The following is a 20,722-nucleotide window of genomic DNA, read 5'->3' on the forward strand; positions in this document are numbered from 1 at the left end:
AGCCACGTACCTCTTAAATTCGACATGCATTCCTCACGATCTCATGCTATTTCATCCGCACACACATTCACTCATCCATAAGCTACGTACCTGTCCACTCGACATGCATTCCTCACATCCTCATGCTATTTCATTCGCACACGCCACTCATCCTTTAGCCACTTAGCTGTCACATTCAACATACAATTCTCACGTCCTCGCGCTATTTCATTAACACAAGCATTCACTCATCCGTTTTAGCCACGTACCTGTACATTCAGAGTATGTTCGGTCGTTCTTGCATAGGATGGCAATCCTGTGCCTGGCTCGGACATATCGGCAGGTGTTACAACGAAGGCGCCATTTTGATGAGAGCTGATCATCTGAAAGCGAACAGCGTGGAAGAGCATCACGTTTGACTGTGGAACTCACCAGCGGAAACGGATTCCTCAGCCGATGAACTCGAAGAACTCGCGAAGCAAACCACCGATGAGAGCAGATGTCGAGAATAACTTTGGGGAGGGTGGGGCGAGAGGGCCCCCTTTTTATGCTCAATTTCCCCTTATCATTTGGGGCATAAAAAAAAAGGGTTACGTATGCAAAAGGGACCGCGACACGTTGGAGAGAAAAGAAGGAGGCGTGCGTGGAATCGCGTCCGGCGTGCAGCTGCTGCGCAATCCACAGAGACATGGAAAAGTCTTTGGGGGCATTTCGGTTTCCTTGCAAGCTGTTGATTTCCAGGCAATTCCACCAGAGATCGAGATACCACCAGCTATGCCACCTCCCGTTGACGTTAACCAAGAGTTGACCTTGGAAAGGCACCGCAGGCACAATTTCAGCACTCGGCATTCAAGAGTAATATATGCGGAAAGTCCGTACTAATAATGAATAGATCCTCTGCATCAATGGTTGAGAAATGAACAAAACCCTTTCCTGTGACCTGAGATTTGGTTGATACTCCTTCGCCACTCGAATAATCCCCAAGTTCACGTTGCATAGGTAGAGTCATCCCAGTGTATTGCCTTCGAAGGTTGTTCTATGATGCCGCACCTCAGTTAATGAGATCTTGCCTGCTTGATATATATCTACCTTGACCCAACACTGAACTGATTGCCAGAGGCATGCCACACTCAATATTTGGGAGTAACAGGAATTGGGAGCCCTCTTGTAAAAGCAAAAGACACGATACTTTACTCCCTTCCATCCAGCGACGGCCCCGAGGAAATTCACATATCAGGGGACGTTTGAAAACGCAATGCAATTCTGCCTAGTGCTCAGAGTTTGGATTATGCAGAGTTTCTGGATGTGCATCATTTGGAATCCGTTTTGTGGCGGAACATGATATCCTTGTTTTTTACGTGAACCATGGGGCGACGAGTTAATCACAACCATGGAAATAATCCTCATTTTGAGGGGCTGGAAGGGATGTGAGGATATTGTAAAGGATTGGACCGATCCCTGAGGGAACAGGGGAGACTGAAGAACGCGGGAACCCCAACGTGTTAACCCCTTTACCCCCTTCGAGCAGCCCACGCGAGTGTCTCACGCGGGTGTCCGGTACCCAGACGCCTGCCAGACGCGAGCATAATCGTTCCGCTCTCGTCTATAATATGACACACAAAACCACCTTGTCCACACAATGTATATGAACATCAAGATGACTCAAAGGAGGAAAACAAACCAAAAAATGTCGATGCATTCTGAGCCTTTATTCATTCATATGTCACAACAGCACCTGTCGCTTCCAGACCCTCGATCAGCCTTTGCGTGCACAATGCTCCTTTGCATGCTTAGCGTCGCCGATTGCGGTATGGCTGTTGTGGATGGGATGGTGGTGGATATGGCATGCCCTAGAACCATGAGAGAACTAGGTGAGAACCATGTCCGAAAAATCATGGTGAGAACCGCAAGTTACCATGGGTCCAGGGGGAGGGCCGTATCCATAAGGGGGCACGCCGTGACCCATCGAAGGTGGAATGTATGGTCCGTCCCGAGGATGTCGCATTCTCTATAAAAGTATGATAGATGAAAAATGTGCACTAGTTATCTCGTACAAAAATAAAGCTTACAGGTGGAGGGTATGGCTCCATTCGCTGCTGCTGGCGTCTGCCATGTGCCTCCCCAAGACCTCTTCGAGATAGCGGCCTGTAATGTTCATTGTCAATATAATCGTCCAAAAGTCTCGATACGATAATCTTACCCGTCATTACGGTCTGGCCTTGGACGTTCTCCTTCCTGACGGGAACGCTCTTGAGACACCACTCTTGATCCACTATCCTCACCATGGCGCGGATTGTATGAGTCCCTGCGAGGAATCTCTTCTCGGCGGAAAGAGTCTCCACGCGGGGGCTCTGCTCTATGCGCGTCTTGTGTCCGTACAGGTTCGTCTTGACGCGTTTCATCTCTGAGTGGTGGTTCATCTTTTCGTGAACCTTCTTCTCGCCGTGGTTCAGGTCGTCTACGTACGTCGTCTTCTCGTGGAAGAGATACATCTTTGGCCGTTGAAGGCTGATCCGGGCGTATCGGTTCATTTCGACGCGCGAGATCATCTCGGCGTGCTAAATTCCCTGCCCTGAAACTATCATCTACCCTACGGTCTTCTCGCAGTGGGGCACGATCTCTACGATCCCCGTCGTCCCGACGAAACGCTTGGCCCCGATAAGAATCACCCCTGCGTGGACCTTCATCTCTGCGATCATCACGTCGTGGGCCATTACCTGCACGTAAGTCATCATTACGACGTTCATCAACTCTTCCACCATTGTCCTCACGCCGTGGTCTTTCATCTGTGCGAAAAGGAGCATCTCCACCCTGAATTTGATTCCCATTTTGAGACCCTTTGTCTCCACGACCTGGATCTCCACGTCGTGGCGTTTCCTCCCTACGCGGGCGGGCACTGTCATCAACGCGAGCAGGTTCACCTCTGATAATTGGAACCTCGGTATTACGGGATTGTTCGCCTCCTTCGCGCCTTCCTACTGGCCCCGAATCCTCCACGCCACGTGCTGGGTGATCCCGCCGGACATCATCTCGACCAGGCCGTTGATCGGAGCGTACAGGTGCATCTCTACGTAAAGATACATCCTTGCCCGCTGGCTGTCCTCGCAAGATTTCCCTGCGATTGGGTGCTCCTTTTGGATCATAATGGTAAGGATTGTCGTCAGCAGGAGTTGGAAGTCGCTGCCGGGGATTCTCATCAATGCGCCGCGACAGATCTTTCTCGTGGGCTGCATTGAAAGGGATTAACACAGATGGCAATACGCATAGACCACGACACCTCAATCTGGTGTACCTGGGTCCCAATGATCAAGTTGAGCAAGTCTGGAAGGGTGAATCATTGGCTGTCCAGGAGTGGAGGTCACAAACGCAGTCGCCTTTTCCTGTCCAGCCTCCCGTGTTGCTGCTGCCGGCCTAGAGAGATCACAAGAGATATTTGTGTGAAGAAGTGTCCACGTAATAGACAAAGAGACACATTTGTCGCAACGCATACCTGTCTGCAGGCACATATCGATCTCCAGAGGACGGTTTTACACCCAGAGGAGGAGCCCTCTCAGTAGGCGTTCTGCCACGAGGTACAAACCTGTCCCACTGTGCTCTAGCAGGTGGGATCGGATTCGCCGGTGCTCCTTTGTGAGACATAGCATACTTGCATTCTTCATCAAGAAGACGGCACAAATCATTGCCAGCATCTTCGGAAATTTCCTACCACCATCTCATAAGCAACTAGCAGAACACGGGGTTGACTAGGAACCTCAAGAACGTACCTCCCCGTCGTCGCTAAGCTTCACAGACTTGCCCTCGGCCAAGCTGTTAATGATAGGGGCTAACTTGCCTTGATGAATATCCCCACTTGGGAAAAAAAAAACTCAGCATAGGACACTCAGTTGGGTATTCAAACAGTAAATCCTCACATTCCAGACCACTTTGTGCCAAAAGGCTTGTCGAAACCTTCTCCAAAATCATTTCCAGGACCACTAACGCCACCAATATCGGTCGTCATTCTGGCATACCCTGAGGGAAAATGTCGGTCAAATGATTCAGACGCGAAACAAATGCTAAAACCACCCTACCTTGCCAACGTCGGCTACCCTTTACTGTAAAAAACAGCATCACGTCCCGAGAATTCTTTTGTAAGTACCGAAAAGAGTTAGTCACGTCCCCATAATGCAAGATGGCAGACACACTTACCCGATATGCCTCACTCAATTTTGTTGAAATCGCCGGAGTCGTGGCAAAAGCGTTCTGTATATGAATATCGTGTCAGCAGACGAATTCTGCAGCCGCAAACAAGCTATGCGCGACACGAAACGTACTGTATTTTGAGACTGTTTGATCATGTCATAATTGGGACTTATCAGCACAAAGTAGCGAATGGGTTTTGCGGCTTTATCATCCTCTATTGATCGAATGAGTTAGTCAACGCTCTCGTACCGTAGCGAGGAGATAGCATATCAGGAACAGTATCGTCACGTTTACCATTTACTGGAGGAGGTGGACCTTCCACTCGGGGTCGCTGGGGTCTTGTTTCCGCGCCTCTTTCCGCGATTTCACGCTTTCGCTTCCGTGCAGCATCGGAAGGTTCGACTTTGGGACCCAAGCGCTCAGTGATTGCTGACGCGCGAGCTTCTCCGCTCCCCGTGGCTTTGGGCAAGGCAAGACTGTTGGATCCGGTATCTTTCGTACTGGGCGACGGTGTTGCGGGTGGCGCCTGATCTTGAAGTAGCCCCAGCGCTCTAGCTCGGTCCGGATGCATGCCGAGAACTGGTACACTGGCGACATCTGAAAGCTCCGTCGCCGTCTCCTGGGGTGCGGACGATTGGCGTGTATTCGATTCCTTTAGATAGAGAAGTACCACCGAGGAAGTGATGGTTCGACGTAGGCAAATCGTCAGTTGATGCTGCAGTGCTTTCAAACCGCTGCTCAGACGCCTCAGACCCTGCCAGACATGCCCACCCAACCCTGAAGCGTCTCAACTGTCATTGGTCATGCATTTGCTGCGATTCAGCCGGTTCAGCACAGCGATGTGGTACGGGCGCCGCGGCTCTCTGCACGATTACGCATCACCGACCGCTCGCCCCTAACCTCAGCGCCACCCAGTACCTTCGCTTCCCCCCAAATCCGGTCCCAGAGACTTCTGAACCAGAACGCTTTCTCGCCGTCCCACCCAAACCGGCCAGCCCAAAAACATGCTGAAACTGTTGCTGGAAATACGCAATCGTGATCTGTACCTTTTTGAGCTCTTCGACCTGGTGCGGCTTTTGCTGGTCTGACGTCGTTCCGCGGCCGAGCGGCCTATCTTCCCGATCTTCGGGATCAGCTGGGCGATTGCGACCGACTTTATCCTGTACCATATCACGCGCAGGGGCTCGTCGTTCGGACCTCAGAGGCAATGACGAACCTACTTGCTTGTCAGCAGAATGTGAATCTTTCTCCGATGCGACTGAACGCGAAGAAGACTGACGAATTTCGGGTCTTTCAACATCCTCTCGGTCCCGTGTGCCAGCTGCCTTCTGTCGGCCATTAGCATCGTCACGAGCATCACGGTGACGGTCCCGGCTTTCATGAGTCTCCCTAACAGGAGTTCTACCTGAGTCCCGCGGAGGACGTGAAAGAGCTTGATGATCTTCTCGGGGATCGGGTCGTCGTGGTGGAGTGCGACGAGACGACGTTGCCGACTCACCACGCTTCTCAACTGGCTGTGTAGATCTGACTGCATCTCGTACCTCTGGATACATGTCCGCCTCTCTACGTTGTCTGGGAGCATCTACGGAGACGACATCAGGAGAAGGATAAGAAAGGAACTAAGAGGTGCTTCCTGATGTTGCTTCCGTACCGTTTGTCCTTTCCTGGCTCACCGTCGATTCATGACTGCGCACTGGCGTTCTCGCTGATGGACGCTGCTCTCTGCGCGGAGGAGACCTCCTCGGAGACCTTGGACGATCGACACCACGGTCCACCCGCGGCTGTCTGGCGCCCCTGTCGTTCAGGCGACGGTCCCGGTGCCTGTCTGTGTCTGCCCTCTCTCTGCTCCTCTCCCGCTCCCTGTTCCTTTCCCTCTCTCGGTCTCGCTCTCTTTCTCGGTCTCTTGAACGCTCCATTTCCCTGTCCCCCGGATCTCCAACCTTCCGAGGAGCGTTGCCATCGTCGCTCAATCGAGTGGGTCGTGCGATAGGTTCGTCTCTCTCAATTCGACTACGTTTATAAGATCTTTCTGATGCTGAAAGTGGAGGATCCCGCTGTCTAGCGGACAATCTCCCGTCACCGTGACTTCGAGGAGGAGATTGGCTGCGCGTTCTTCTTCTGCAAGACGACGATCGCGTCAGTATTTTATGCAGCCAAACATACTTAGAGGAATGCTTACTCTGATGCAGCTGTCTCTGTCCTTGGATGTTTGGCGTCAGAGTAGTCAAAGTCTAGCTCGTCATCCTCGTCGCCTAAAATGTCGTCGAGAATATTGACGGTTCCAGACATTCTCGTTGCGACCGTTATCCTAATGTCGACAAGATGTGAGACATATGCCCATACATACCATGATTCCAGCATCCATGTCTTGTATCTGTCCGTCACTTACACTAATCTGCTTGTCGAGATTTGCCAAAACGATGGTAGGAGCTGCAGTTGAAAGTCGTGAGTGCAAGCAAAAACGTGTCAGCGCACGAAATCGAAATATTCAAAAGGTGACTTTGCCACATTCGAACCAATTCCGTTGACGGCTCGTTGCTTCTGCCATCTTCCCCATTCGTCTTTTCCATTTGTTTTTGCAAAAGGAATGTCAATGTCTACTGTATGGATATGGTACGTGTGCTGCTCAGCGTAATGTATTGTGTACCGGCTTGACGTTATCTCTCACATCACATTATGTAGAGCTTTTCACCAGGTGGACGCCGACATGTTTCTGCCCCAGGTCCGAATGGTCAGATAACATTGCATATCCGTAAGAGGCTTAACCTTCAATGAATATCTTATAGGTGGCGATAGCCTGGGGAATATATTTGCCGATACCCCTCCTTCCCCTGTGCCGAGTCGACGTATCTTACATAGTCCGGGTGGACGAAGCTCTTTGGACTTGTTCACCGACTGTGCTACACCCGAGGCACCCAGATCTTCAATCAAGCTGGCTGCTCCGCCAGGTTGGTCAAAAAGTTTCAAAATAGTGGCCTTTCATTTTTGTTTCCTATTATTTTGGTAAACCTCTGTCCTTTTGAAGGCGGCCAAACATCTGTAAGCCTCGCTGGCGGTGGTACGCCAAATATGACACGGTCGATAAAAGTGATACAGCCTGCAGGGGGGATTACTTCGGTTAGTTTAGATGGTGCCGGAGAATTGGATCTTTCGCCTTCCATCAGACCAATGGCACCGCCTGGTACGTTTGATGCGTCATTACCATGACGATCATCTCGACCTCTAATGGTTATCTCTATGTAGGCGGTAAAACGTCCCTGAACTTGGATGGTTCGGGGCAGGTACCTGTCTCGCCTCACATCCGAACCATTGCCCCTCCAGGTGGGTGTACTCATGCGTGTAGAGTAAAATGGTGGGACATTGTTGAGTCCTGAAACTGCATTGAAATCAGGTGGCAAAACCTCGTTGACATTGGACGGAGCTGGCCAAGTGCCAATTCATTCGTCAATCAAAACTCTGGCTGCACCCGGAGGGATAGCAACTGTTAGTCTCGCGGGTGCAGGTTCACCTCCACATACTCCAAGCATTCGGACCCGTCATGCACCCGGCGGTCCAACGACGTTGGACCTAGCAGGACGAGGAACCGAACCCATGACTCCTCCACCATCCATCAAACCGCGAGCACCACCGGGTGGTGTTTCAAGCTTGGACCTAAGTGGCAGTGGAAGCCCGGATGGGCGGTCATTTAGTGGACGGCGCATGGTCATATCACCCCGAGGATCGAATGTCATTGGGCCATATGACGATGAGACCGAAGAGGGGATACAATCCCTGACTGAGCGATTCCAGGCTGCTGAACTGTATGAGGGAGAGCAATTGCCGGGACGTCGACCGAGTTGGAAAGACCGTCATGAAGAGGAGGATGATGAGTTTGTACCAGGTGCATTAGCCTATCAGTCAGCGCTTCCTCCAGTTCACCGTAGCCAAATTGTCATTGGGGACGACAGCCCCGATAGCTCCCCTCTTACACCACAATCCAATGGCAGACCACATCATATCCGCGTCCAGCAAGCACCGGGCGGTACGAGTAGCATATCATTCATGTAGAATATAGAAATTCCTCAAAACACAAAAATTTAGACTTTTTGACTCCCGCGTGGTCCGTCTTTGTGGCACAGTTGTGCACATGGATGGCACAGTCATGCGATACTGTCTCTCGTGAGCGCAGATTGTGTTCGTTTTTTGCTGGGCGCAATTTGCTTTGTTTTTATCACGATTTGTTTTTTTTTATAGCGCTATCGCTCGATTTTGACTTTTTCTGTGTAATTGCGCGGATGGACGTCCGTGGACGGGGAGTGCGACATTGGTGATTTGACGGGGATGTTGGGTTAACAGAATTATAAAAGGATGGGGGGGCTTCCCCTCCCCCGTTGACAGGTTGTCACTTGGTAAAATGATCAAGGCTGGTATAGCGGCATTGGTCGGCTTGGCTGCCTTGAGCGTTGATGCTGCCCCCACACCTGGTAATGTTTTGTGAACGCTTTTGCAGCAGACAGCGACAATGTTATTAAGAGTTTCGATGTAGGCAGCGATGGCTGTGCTCAGGTTGCGGCTCAAATGAAACTGACTGGCGGGTGGATAGACCACAAGAATGTCAAGGATTGCCTTGATTCCTTCCCTCTCGATCAAAGAATCCGGACTGCCACTGTGGACACACTTCGTAAGGCGGTAGATGGACAATATTCCTTTACTGACATGGTATGTCATGTCGTTTCCATGTCCTATGAAAGTTATTCCTGCTGACTCGTTTTCTTTTGACAGGCGTCCATTGCCAGTACCATTGACGGAGGCAAATGGGATTTGAAAGATATCGACCTCTTGCAGAGTTTGGATGCATTTGCCAAAAAAAACTATCAGACGGATCGCGAGTTTCATGATGATTTGAACAACCTCTTTCGGGACCTGGGAGATGCTCATACCGGCTACTCGAGTAAGTAGTAGGACATTCCGCGCCATTGGCCGTTACGTAAGCAACCCCGATGCTAACATGTCTTGCACTTGCTCAGGCTACTGCTACCATTCCGCCTTCACGTTCCGTCACCCATGGACGTACCGTGTTTTAGTAGGCAAGGACGGGAAACAAATTGTCCAACTCGGTACTCTCGTCGCTCCCAACGACGCCATCTGGGCCGCCAAGATCAAAGAAGCCATCAAGGTTGATCCCAAGGAGCTCGTCGGTTCCACCATCACGGCCATCGACGGGAAAGATCCTATTGCCTGGGTCAAGGCCTTTGGTGACAGCCTCATTGGGCTGTCAAAGGACAGCCAGACACGATTCAACCAGGTGACATCCCGGCAGGGTGTCGCAGCGGACGGATCAATCACCACTCGAGTCGGTGCTGCAAGCTCACGCTCTCGGCTCCCTGTCCCAGAGGCGACCCGGAAGTTGGCGCTTCGATCTGCTGATGGCAAAAACACAACCGAGATAGACGTCCCTTGGTTTGCGATTGCTGCCCCAACTTTGAAGGCAAACTTTACGGACAGTACATCATTTTATCAAAATGTTTGCATTCGTCCACAACCGACTGGGGCCCCTACCCGACGGGATGTTGCTGCTATAACTCATAATGATTTCATCAATGTTGCTGAGCAAGAAACAGTAGAGTACAGTGCGGAGCAGTTTGCTGGTTTAGCCGTATACCCAAACAAAACCGACGGATCTTACGGGAACGGGTTTCCCAAAACCGTCAAGAACGGCATGTACGCATCATTCTTTCTGGTGGACGCCGAGACGGGCGTAGCAGCCATGCCCACCTACAGTTCCGACGGCTTTCCAGACAGCGAGTGTATTGGCAAGCTCAAAGATCCCGAGGCGACCGCGAACATCGGTACTGGGGGTCCGGCTGGTGCTTGTTTCTACGTTTTCATCATGGAAGTTTATGATGGTATCCAGCAGTTGAAGGCGCAGGGTGCCAAACGGTTGATTCTTGACTGGACCGACAATGGCGGCGGTTGGGGAGACCTTGGATATTTCGCAGTTGCAACCCTGTTCCCAAATGTTAAGCGGGATGTAGCGACATTCCGCATGACTCCTCTCCTAAAGAAGCTCATGACAGCTGCATTTGAAAAGGATTTGAATGAGACAACCCCGTTGACCATGTTTGGACCATCGAATTTCGTTGACCCAGCTACTGGACTCAGTCTCACCTCGGCAGATTTGAACCGGCTGATTTTGAAAACGCACAAGGAAACGTTTGGAAAGTATACTTCAGAGTACTCGGACTTTGTTTCAATTGTCGACGGAGGAGGAATTGCGGATCCAAAACGCCCTCACAATGCTTGGAATGCAACAGGAATTCCCCCACCCGTTACCCCCGTCTTCCCAGTTGAAAGTGAGTGTTATACTTTTTTGAGACTTTCATCTCGAGAAATGCTAAATTGTGCATCTGTACAGATGTTGTCGTCCTCACCAATGGACTTTGCGGATCCACTTGTGCACACTCTGCAAGATTGATTCATGACGAAGTAGGCGTCAAAGTGTTTGTCAAAGGAGGCGAAGCTGGTGCCAAGCCATTCTCCTTCTCCTCTTTCCCGGGTGGAAATGTCGTCGATATTCCCCAGCTCTTTGATGATCTCAAGCGCATCGGATTGGAGAACGATGCATTGGCCCCGCAACCATTTTTGCATTCAGTGTCATTGTGGCGTGTGAATGCGGGTGTTGGATACAGCAAACGCAAGGACCTGCCAGCTGAATATTCATATGCTGCTGCCGATTGCCGGATTGATATTACGGAGGAGACGTTTTTCCCGCCCGGTGCGTGGAAAGTCGCTGCCGAATTGTTGAAGACGGGCTGTGGCCAAGCGAAGCCGACTCCCAGCGGGACACCGACGACTGGGCCTGTTGGATACCCCACTGGTATGCCAACCGGCGGTCCAGTTCCTTATCCCAGCGGGACACCTACTGATTCCCCAATTGGATACCCCACCAGCACCCCATCTGGCTCTCCAGTCGAATACCCGATCGGTACCCCCACTGGCGTTCCCGTTGGAGGAGCTCCTGGGTCCTACCCAATCCCCACACCCAAGCCCAAGTGCACACGCAAGCAGTAATATGCTCATCATTCAGAATTAGACCTCACTAGATAGAAAGATAGTCGATAGATCTCCTAGTATAAGTAAAAGGTGTCATGGAAAGTATAGTGAAATAAAGAGACCCGACACCAAGCATAGCAACAAATGACAATTAGCACCATAATCTATACAAAAAGCAATACCCCCAACATTAGCTAAACGACTACTTCCGGGGGCTCCTCCACTTTGGGCTTGTTGGGATTATTGTCTAGCAACCATGTACCCAACCAGGCCTATCCCGCACAGAATGGATCAGGTGAATAAAACAAGATTCCAAAACTGCCCAATTACAGCAAAAACTGGAAAACCTACTGTGGGATTTGCTGGCTTTTCTTTGCACAGCTGTGTCAGACCTTGTAACAGCACGGGGTAAACGGTAGTTTCTAGGATAAGTTTGGCGTCTTCGGGTGTTGGGAGGGGCACTACATGGGCTTTTTTACATCCAAAGCAAATGTACAAGTTATCATACGGGACAGCTCGCGCGCAAAGAAAATATGTTATACGCACTATCCGGAAAGAAGAACGACAAGTCTTTTTCCACAGCCTCTTTCGTCTCACTCATATGAAACCCATTCCGGAGTTCATCTGTTGCGTATTTCGCTCTCAAGCTATTTCCAAATCATTGATCAAAACGACCAATCACCAATAAAGCACCTGATGGCCTACCTTTCGGGCTCATCTGTTTTGGCCACAGCGGGATCAAGTGGACCGACGAGTTTGCGGAGGACTTCGAAACCGGTGTAGTGATGAAGAGCCAGTGCCACCACAGGGCCGCTACGTATTCAGCGCACAATGGCTTTGCTTTAGATCATCAGGAATTAGATGGAACAGAGGTGCAAGGTAGTGTACCTGGTCATGTACACGATCAATTCTCCAAAATCAGGATCGTCCCGCCACTCTTTATAAAATTCGGAAGCTTGCTCGGATGTCAGGATCGTTCTTCTTCTCTATGAGCACACAAGAAATTTCAGATATTGCGTTTTGTGTTGTCCAAGGCGACGAGTGTTGAAACCCTACATTGAAAACCTTGAACCCGGCTTGTTTGAGAGTATAAACTATGGCTGGTTCATTTGAGGATGTGTCAGGCTTGAGGAGCAGAAAGTTGCGTTCCATTTTTGAGTTGGTTGTGATCTGTGCTGCTTGCTCTGTTACTGGTCGTCAACAGTTTGAAAGTCTTTGGGTGTCGGAGTTTTGAGGGAGACGCGCGTAAGCAATTCGACACTCCCAGTTTTGAACACATAAACGTGAGCTTTTATTACTACTGGGAAACTGTTCCCGTTGAATAGGTGGCTAGGATGGAGGGATTGGAAACAGCCATAAGGAATCACTTATTGACAAGATAGCTCAACGATACGTTATGATATCTCAAAAATATCCCAATTTATTCAAGTTACTTTTTTGTCCCAAATCTCTCAGAAAGTCCGCCCCAGGGAAGAGACAATAACGCAATTCAAAAAGCAAGAATCCAACATCTACCAAATATACGGCACAATTCTCCACTTAACCCTTCTACAATACTCCTCCCAATCCTCTCCATATTTGTTCCTACATTTATGCTCATCCCGAATCTCCCTGTGAATTAAAAGAATCGCAAAGTAGATGCAGTAAAAGTAGGGGATCGGGGAAGAACAACCGGTTGTTAAGCACCAAGATAAGGACATAAGCCAGTCGCCTGCATGATGCCGAGGGATAAGTATCATCAAGAGTGAAACGACAACAGACAAAGCCAATCTGATACCCACCAAAATAGTTAATGTGCCTAGCCAAACCCCACCAGCCACTGACAAGTAGCCTCGACCCTCTTTTGGTCTGAATATACTCTAAATGCTGAACAGCAGGATCGTCGGGGTTGGTCCTGAAGAGGTTCTTCTCGGAATTGGCACTACGGAAGATGTAGATTCCAAAGAGCTGTAAGAGGCAGATGCCAGCTACGGCGGCGGAAGACAGGCTTTCTGGGTTGCGGGAAAGGTAAAGAGCTTGTAGGGAGTAGTTGAAAGGAACCCAGACGAGATCTTCACTCAAGATTGAGGCTGAGTTAAACAGCACACATGAGATAATGAGCAATAGCCTTACCTCCAAAAGTCAGCATAAACCTGGCCAAGAACAAATACCATGAGAATGTTAGTCTAATGTGTTCCTTTGTTTCCGACCAGAAAAGAAACCGTGCAACGCACCCAAATCCATCAGTAGTTATGTCCATCGTAGTTAAAATAGCTGGCTCATTCCACTGCGCATCAATGACATAATATCCTTCAAATAGCACAACCATCACCATGCCAGGCGTCAGAGTGCCGCCCAAATTGACCCATTGCCGACATGCAAGGCACACGTTCAGTACAGACCACCCAACCAATCCGGGCCTCAGCTCACAGAAATACTTGAGGTCAAACCATCCCCACAGACGTGGATTGAGTTCCCTTCCCATCCAGAAATCGTAAATGGGGTACCCAGAGTTACCTCCCTTGGCCAGCAAAATCTGCCCATGGGGTGGAATGCGGTGAGATAGAACGTAGAGGAGGACCGATTGGATAATGGCGTAAATAGTTGCAGCGACGGCGAGAGGTAGGGTGTTATCGGCTACCCACAGAAAAGGGCCAAGACCTTTGACGGAGAAAACGGCGTACGCAGCAATATACGTGGCAATCATACATCCAAAAGCATTGATTTTGTAGGTGAGTCGTTCGCCAGTTGGCAATGGAACTCCTTGAATATATGTTCCAGGTAAATATCCGTACAAAAGAGCCTGAAAGATCATCCAACCAAAAATGGCAGCCACTGCTTCGAGCTTGAAAAATGTCGCATGGCTAATGCGATCAGTAAAGTACGCGAGAGGCGATTCATAAAAATTGGATGAAGGGCATCCCTTCACTGGGTCGCACAGCAGCTGCAATGCAAGTGTCACAACGGGAACGCCAAGAACAGCTAATGCTGTTCCATGGGGCCCCATAAACTCAAATGTGGTTGTAATAGAGTTGATGTCGGCATCGACAAGCTCTGTAGCTTCTTCTTCTTCTTCGAGCTCTTCATCTTCATCGAGCCCCGGCTCTACAGATCCTCCTCGGCTTGAGATACTCGGCGTCACACTCGACTGTCTGGTTGATGCCCTTGACCCCGCCAGAGAGTGCCGGACAGGGACGTCGCTGGGCGGTTCGGACGCAGCACGACGAGAGGGACTACCGATGAGATCTGAGAGCGTGGTGCTCGCCGCTGAGCCTCGACGGGTACGGTTGGCGATCGGTCCGTCACCGCCAACAGGTGTTGTCTCTCGTGTGGACGTTACTGTGCTGCCTTCGGTTTCGAGTACGCCTGGTAGGGAATGTGGTGTTAAATACGATTTCCCCACTGTATCGGTTGTCCCTCTACCGATGGGAAGATCTCCAACTGACCGTCCAGCGTCGTTTTCTTTCCCCGGCGCGTCGCCCTCGTCGACATCCTGGCAATTAATAATAAAAGCACGAGTAGATTTCAACAACCAACACTCTGCGTTCCGCCGCGTGTTCCTCAATCGCCAGATGATCCGGATCACAAACTAGATGGTGATCAGCTAAAGTGGCTTTGAAGCTTGCCGCCCGCGTGAGATGGGGGTAGAATCCAAGGGGGAAACGCGCCATGTAAGCAACACCCCATTTTTGATTCGCGTTCGCTGGTCGCCTGAGCGCATCGCTCGATCGGCTGCTTTTTCTTTTTGTTTTTGATAGTATAAAGTGTGCGTTGAGCATTACAAGGGCAGAGTGAACAGATTTGGGCAATATTGGATAGTATATATATCAATACAATTATATAAAGCGTGCTTCCCCATGTCAACTCTTTTGTGGAGACAAAAACGACGCCGGAATATTTCGTGCCATTTCCTTGTAGGAATTCAACCTCTTCACTCCTTGTGATCCATACCAAAAAAGCACCCAGTAATGACCAGGAAGCTTAAGATTTCCATCTGAGCGATCAAAGTACCTGTAAAAAGCTAGAGTCAACGAGCATCCTTAACCGATGCAAAAGGTTTAAATGGACATACCATTTGTTGACTGGATTTGCCGCACGACTCCGCCATGATAAATCCTTGTATCGCTTCCGCAGCTGTTTCCACAATATATCCGCAACGCCAATACCCTGACTTGTTGGGGCAACGGAAAACTTGTCCAAATATGCTATAGGATTCCCGACTCCATCTGGATCCGGTTCATTGGTGACAATAGCGGCGCCATCATAGTCCCCAGCCAGAATGACACCATCCATAACATTATCCATTCGCTTCCAGAATGCGTCCGCTTCTAATGACTTTTGAAACGACGCTTCCAAAAGTACTTGGAGTCGCCTCAAGTCAAGCGTTGCTAGGGATGGGTGAAACTGGACGCGAAGGCCCTGCCGTAGGACGGTTGGGGTGTTGGGACCATTCGCATCTTTGAAAAAACAGCTGCTGAAGGATGTTGGGTCAAAGGAAGTGGAAGACAGGGGTTTGTCGGTAATAAGATTGGAGATTAAACTTGCGGATGACACGGGGGACGCGATGATGGCAGATGATGAAGACGGCAGAACGGACAGAACAGTGCGAACAGTTTCTAAATCGTCTAGTTGCTGTTGTGCCCCGCCATGTTGATCAGATAGTGCTGCACGAAGGTCATCATATTCATCTTCTAAATTCACGAACCCGATTGGTCGACCATGAACGGTAAACCCCCCACGATGGTTCACAAAGATGGTCTTCACGGGAGACCGGAAGCGGGTGTCGTTTGCGAGGGCTGCAGAGAGGGATACCAAGGCATCTCGAGAAGTGATCGTGGTGAGCCTGGCTGAAGCGTGTCCGAGTGGTGCAAGGACGGGTATCTGATTCAGACTTATGACAGTCTGGATTGGACGAAACTGGACGGATACGTTCCCTTCATCCTTTGTTTCGTACACTCCACTATAGAGAGCCATTGCCTTTCCACCAGCGCCATCAATGGCCTCGACTACTCGAAATAAGTCCTCAATCACCCTTGTGCGATTTGCCGATGAATTCGGTTCGATGACTACAATCGGTGTCAATCCCAACTTTTGCAGCTGAACTAAGGTTCCCGCAAATGCGCTCAGTTCCACCTCCGTCAGTGATGCGTCTACTTTTATTAGCCCCACATGTTCCTGCCTCTTTGAAGCAGCTAAGAGTTCGTCTGCGCGTTGAATAGGAGCGGCGACAAGATCTCTATAGTGAATATCCGCATTCTGCTGTTTTTCTTGTGGCACCTGGTTGAATCTTTTCAGAAAATGTCTGGCCTCTCGCTGCGATGGCAATGTACTGAGAACATTGAGAATGAGTTGCTAATTTGAGAAAAAAGAAAAGGGTTATTTACATGAGTTTACAAGGCGAACAACCACAATGCATGAACCAACCCTATCACTCTTGGTGGTGGATGCCTTTGGCGTCTTTTCTACGCTTGCAGACAGACAAGGGACAGAAGAGGAAAAAGAGCGCCTATTGCAAAGTATAGCAACCCGACAAGGCAAAGGCAGCCGCATCGTTGATGTCTAAAGATTGGAAATGAACACAATGCCCAGCCAAAGACCTTTCGCGTATGAGTCATCACGCCGTTGGCCTTTTGTTTTTACATCCAGATGGTTTGGGCGTATCAAGACTTGCATAAGCAGGACCATAACAAACCCATTGAATGGAACGAGGTGAGTGCTGTCTCGTCATAAATGGTCAACAGCTTGCAGCGTAGCGCAGCACATCCGATCAGCTATGGTAGGGTCTGCGCTGCACAAGGTTTACATAGCTCAAGATCATGGAATATCCTCAGAACATTAGACATCATCTCGATCTGATCGCCGTTACTGCTGGGTGCCCAACAACTTGCCATGTAATATTCAAAGGTAGATGCTTGGACAAGCGGCACATCCGCCCATTATTCTTTCGTTTAAACCAACTGGAATAAAAGTTCAACAAACGCATCCAAAGGGTCGATGTGTTCAATTGCTATGGCAACACCACGTCACCCTCGGCGGCCAAGACCACTTTGCGGGACCTTCCCCCATCATCCTACTTGATACACACACCGACAATGTCTGCAACAGCTGGAGGAGGTGGTGTAGGGCGCGTGCTGAAGAAGCTTGCGAAATCAGTACAAGGCATGTCTTTCTTTGTGGGCTAGCGCGGGAAGGTTTTGACTCATGATCTTTTACTCAGATGGAAACTATTACGAAGCACACCAAATGTACCACTCGGTCTGTCAGAGGTAATATCAGCTTTGGCGTCTTATGTTGTGGGACAGACTGTTAAAAATGGCAGTATAGGTATCTCAAGCAGAAAAAGTTCGACGACGCGCTGGAGCTGCTGCATCAAGGGGCGAAAAATATGTTGGAGCACGACCAACTCGGTAGTGCGGAGGACCTTGCTCAGCGGATGATGGATATCTATGATTCTGAAGGCTTGAAAGTGGATGATAAGACTAGAGGTGAGCTGGGGGCGGGAGCGGGAAAAAGGCCGGTAGTTTGCCAGAGTGGTCTCATATCGTTTGGTTGGTAATTTTCTAGCGAGAGTGGTTGATCTTTTCCAAGACTTTCCATTACGTACCGAGCAATGTGATCAATATGTAAGAATGTGCCTGAGGTGGTCGGCAAAGCACAGTGCGTGTCCCGCCGGCGACCCACTGATGCATCATGCATTTGGATCCCGATACTATAAAGGTAAGGCATTCATGGTAATACAGCTTTTATCTCATGTCGCCCTAAAAGAAGTATCGGTAGAAAAACAATATTATGATGCGGAGTATCACTTCATATACGGGACAACTGATAGTGCAAAAGCCCTTGGGCATATGATATGGGAATGGTCGGGAGAAGGTTACTTTCCTGACAGAGGTTATTTTATTGCACGGGCTGTTCTACAGTAAGTTCTAACCCAGATCACTGCAACATGCCGTCTTGTCCTCGGAATTCAAACCCGTCTTTTCTATGTAGATCCCTGGTGCTAAAGAAAATCCATCACGCCAACATCACCTTTGAAACGTTTATAAAAGATCTCAAAGCCAATGACCCCGAATCCAAAGGCATTCCCCTCCCCTTCAAACCTACTGACGCGTCTACACCTGAAGTCTTTTTGTACAAATCCTCCCTCATCAATTTTACCCAGTTCCTGTTGCTCTGTGTGCAGCGCAAGGCTGTGGAACAGTTTACATCTTTGAAGAATCAATACCGCTCTGTGGTTGGATTTGATTCATTTTTAGTGCATATGGTGGATAAGATTGGCGAAGTATTCTTTGGACTGGGACCAAAGAAAGTATCGAATCCTTTAGAGGTATGTTACCAATGTCGTTTGTTGGGGTTAGGCACGTAACCAATATCCTCGTATTCGTATAGGACATGATGAAATCACTGTTCGCCCCACCACCGTCAGCACTAGGTCATTCGTCGCAGCAGGCGCAAATACTGGAAATGGACTAGCATATTGTGTATATTGAGGATGCTATGTGTGCATGTCGACTGACGCCGCAATAAACCAAACACTATAGACCGACTTAAACTTGCACCAGGACCAGCTGAGCAAAGTTTCTCAATTCTCACTGGCTGACCGCCACTCCTCGCTCCTTCAATATTCCCAATAACTTCTCAGACCGCTCAAATGACCGCTTTCTCATAACAGGAATAGGATATCCAAACGGCATTGACAGGCGCAAACTTCTCCGTCCTTGTGTCGCTCCCACTGTCCTAAACGGAGGCTTTCGTGTCCCCTTTCTCGCCTCGCTCTGTTGCGTCTGTAGGTTTCCTCCAAGTTGCGCCGGTGGTTGTAGTATATAGGCGCTTTTTAATCGTGGTAAAGGAGCTGCCGCTTTAGGAGGTGCTTTCGATGGAACGGAAGATCCAGTATCCAGCATCCGACGTTTGTAGAGTTGATGCCGGACGTATTCTTTTTCGCGATTTCGCATCCGTTTCTCGAGATACTCGTGCTTTTTGTGGCGTTGAAGGTAGGCTTCGTCTGACAGCTCCTGTGCCTGTAAATAATACATGGAGATCAACCACAAAACATCCTCAAGGAACCACGACAATGGGATAAAATTCTAACATGAGAACTGGTGCTTTCACTCTTGGGAAAGAGTTCATGAATGTGCTTATTCAACATCTTTTGATCCACAACCTTGAACTCCGGAATCTCAATCTCCTGATGAGGGGACAACGTCTTCGCATCATCCACTACCAAATGCGATATTTCCGTGCATGACTCAAGAATGTCATTGTTCGGGGCGATGTACAGCATGGTTGATCCTGTGATGAGGGGTTCTTATATTGTGATTTTATACAAAAAGGGGCGTTTACTGAGTTGTCTTATTGATGATGGGGTTCAGAGTTTGTATTTACTTTTTTCTAAGTCGAGGAGGGGGATGCCGGTCAGGGACTCTAGTTGTTTGATTGCTTCTACCGAGTTGCCTACAACGACGCCTGGGAGATGATGAAGAAGTTTGAGCATGGGTCGTCAAAATTCGGTCTCGTCAGAGCGGAGAGGACTCACGGATAGTTGCCAGGCCGACTTCTCGCGCTGATTTCAGGTTACTACAACGTAAAACGTCAGGGGAGGGCCACAATGGAACTAAATCTGAAGCCAACACCTACGGTCCGATATCATCCAATAGGATTGCATGTTTGGGCTCAACACCCATCTTCGTGCACGCATACCGAAAGATCTCCGGGTCTGGCTTTCGCAATCCAACTACACTAGATTCAATGTATTCATGAAACAATTGAACCAGCTCTGGAGGGGGTTTGCCAAATGTTGCCTCCTCTTCAGCTCCGTGTATTTGAAAGTTATTGGTTAAAGCTGCGATTTTGAAGCGGCCGCTTTCTATCGAGTGCTGGTCAGCAAGGAGGGCTAAACCGTGTGAAAGGTAAAAGCTGAGAGGATCACCTCGCAATTTGCGAATGGCGTTGATAACAATGGGATCTGTTTTAGAGGCCTCTTGCATCATGAAGGTAAACAGCTCTTTGCCGTCTACCGTTACATCCGGTATGGTTGGGATCGCTAAGTGGGAGCAACGTGAGCTTCACGGCATGAGGCTTCTTGCCCAACGCACACAACCTACGTTTTCCTTTGCTCTTCAGATATTCCACATATGCTTGCTTGTTCCCTGGGTCAGAACATTCCTGTCCAAAGATGGGATAGAAGTCGGATAGTGGGAGCTCTCCACGCTCAAGTTTCTGAAATGCTCCCCCTTCGCCACGGGATTGGCTGTAAAGCACCGTCGACAAATTAAACGAGGACAGGACAGCTATCTCATATCTACATGACCTATCTCTACGCTACGCTGACCATATCTACAACAGTTTGGCGGGGAGAGGGGGAAAGGGGATGAGATCACTTACATGGCGACGTTGAGATAGTTTTCTGGGATGCCTCGTTCCCGTTCAAACTTGCGGATGCCTTCCAAAGGGCTGTGCACGCATACCCCACCAATATCGAAAAATACTGCCTTGAACATGCCGTTGGCTATTAGTGATGAGGGAGGACAGATGGCGAGCGACCTTTTGG

General features: G+C 49.4%; 8 protein-coding genes across 8 annotated transcripts; 3 read left to right on the plus strand and 5 right to left on the minus strand.

Annotated features, from left to right (window-relative positions):
• Positions 1-1,769: 1,769 nt before the first annotated feature.
• On the minus strand, positions 1,770-7,130 carry SPPG_00407 (uncharacterized protein; the record flags this gene model as incomplete). The annotated part of the gene is made up of 16 exons (XM_016748735.1): positions 6,551-7,130; positions 6,341-6,469; positions 5,813-6,279; positions 5,208-5,743; positions 4,456-4,813; positions 4,293-4,375; positions 4,168-4,221; positions 4,050-4,104; positions 3,891-3,990; positions 3,744-3,828; positions 3,470-3,681; positions 3,272-3,390; positions 2,180-3,206; positions 2,049-2,124; positions 1,895-1,987; positions 1,770-1,829 (listed from the first exon to the last, which is right to left on the minus strand). Exons 2-16 carry the CDS (start codon positions 6,448-6,450, stop codon positions 1,770-1,772), a joined length of 3,435 nt encoding a protein of 1,144 aa, XP_016612735.1. The 5' UTR covers positions 6,451-6,469; positions 6,551-7,130.
• Positions 6,766-8,208, plus strand: SPPG_00408 (uncharacterized protein; the record flags this gene model as incomplete). The annotated part of the gene is made up of 6 exons (XM_016748736.1): positions 6,766-6,774; positions 6,844-6,883; positions 6,948-7,109; positions 7,187-7,342; positions 7,405-7,482; positions 7,553-8,208. 6 exons carry the CDS (start codon positions 6,766-6,768, stop codon positions 8,206-8,208), a joined length of 1,101 nt encoding a protein of 366 aa, XP_016612736.1.
• A 346-nt stretch (positions 8,209-8,554) lies between these two features.
• Positions 8,555-11,211, plus strand: SPPG_00409 (uncharacterized protein; the record flags this gene model as incomplete). Its single annotated transcript, XM_016748737.1, has 5 exons — positions 8,555-8,624; positions 8,687-8,859; positions 8,923-9,091; positions 9,168-10,493; positions 10,556-11,211. 5 exons carry the CDS (start codon positions 8,555-8,557, stop codon positions 11,209-11,211), a joined length of 2,394 nt encoding a protein of 797 aa, XP_016612737.1.
• A 46-nt stretch (positions 11,212-11,257) lies between these two features.
• Positions 11,258-12,405, minus strand: SPPG_08842 (uncharacterized protein). Its single transcript, XM_016756982.1, has 6 exons — positions 12,250-12,405; positions 12,082-12,179; positions 11,899-12,006; positions 11,740-11,840; positions 11,545-11,663; positions 11,258-11,465 (listed from the first exon to the last, which is right to left on the minus strand). The coding sequence occupies exons 1-6, from the start codon at positions 12,343-12,345 to the stop codon at positions 11,388-11,390; spliced, it is 600 nt and encodes a 199-aa protein (XP_016612738.1). The 5' UTR covers positions 12,346-12,405; the 3' UTR covers positions 11,258-11,387.
• Positions 12,406-12,587: 182 nt separating this feature from the next.
• SPPG_08843 (uncharacterized protein) lies at positions 12,588-14,793 on the minus strand. The gene is made up of 5 exons (XM_016756983.1): positions 14,619-14,793; positions 13,407-14,538; positions 13,306-13,325; positions 12,975-13,244; positions 12,588-12,904 (listed from the first exon to the last, which is right to left on the minus strand). Exons 1-5 carry the CDS (start codon positions 14,662-14,664, stop codon positions 12,705-12,707), a joined length of 1,668 nt encoding a protein of 555 aa, XP_016612739.1. The 5' UTR covers positions 14,665-14,793; the 3' UTR covers positions 12,588-12,704.
• A 152-nt stretch (positions 14,794-14,945) lies between these two features.
• SPPG_08844 (uncharacterized protein) lies at positions 14,946-17,115 on the minus strand. The gene is made up of 3 exons (XM_016756984.1): positions 16,597-17,115; positions 15,245-16,524; positions 14,946-15,183 (listed from the first exon to the last, which is right to left on the minus strand). Exons 1-3 carry the CDS (start codon positions 16,720-16,722, stop codon positions 15,033-15,035), a joined length of 1,557 nt encoding a protein of 518 aa, XP_016612740.1. The 5' UTR covers positions 16,723-17,115; the 3' UTR covers positions 14,946-15,032.
• SPPG_00411 (uncharacterized protein) lies at positions 16,860-18,718 on the plus strand. Its single transcript, XM_016748738.1, has 7 exons — positions 16,860-17,331; positions 17,390-17,438; positions 17,497-17,657; positions 17,737-17,889; positions 17,950-18,091; positions 18,163-18,499; positions 18,562-18,718. Exons 1-7 carry the CDS (start codon positions 17,265-17,267, stop codon positions 18,643-18,645), a joined length of 993 nt encoding a protein of 330 aa, XP_016612741.1. The 5' UTR covers positions 16,860-17,264; the 3' UTR covers positions 18,646-18,718.
• Positions 18,719-18,761: 43 nt separating this feature from the next.
• Positions 18,762-20,672, minus strand: SPPG_00412 (epoxide hydrolase domain-like phosphatase; the record flags this gene model as incomplete). Its single annotated transcript, XM_016748739.1, has 8 exons — positions 18,762-19,193; positions 19,265-19,479; positions 19,558-19,638; positions 19,709-19,749; positions 19,810-20,038; positions 20,102-20,215; positions 20,277-20,422; positions 20,557-20,672. 8 exons carry the CDS (start codon positions 20,670-20,672, stop codon positions 18,762-18,764), a joined length of 1,374 nt encoding a protein of 457 aa, XP_016612742.1.
• Positions 20,673-20,722: the final 50 nt, after the last annotated feature.

Source organism: Spizellomyces punctatus (genome assembly GCF_000182565.1).
Source record: "Spizellomyces punctatus DAOM BR117 chromosome Unknown supercont1.1, whole genome shotgun sequence".
NCBI lineage: Eukaryota > Fungi > Chytridiomycota > Chytridiomycetes > Spizellomycetales > Spizellomycetaceae > Spizellomyces > Spizellomyces punctatus.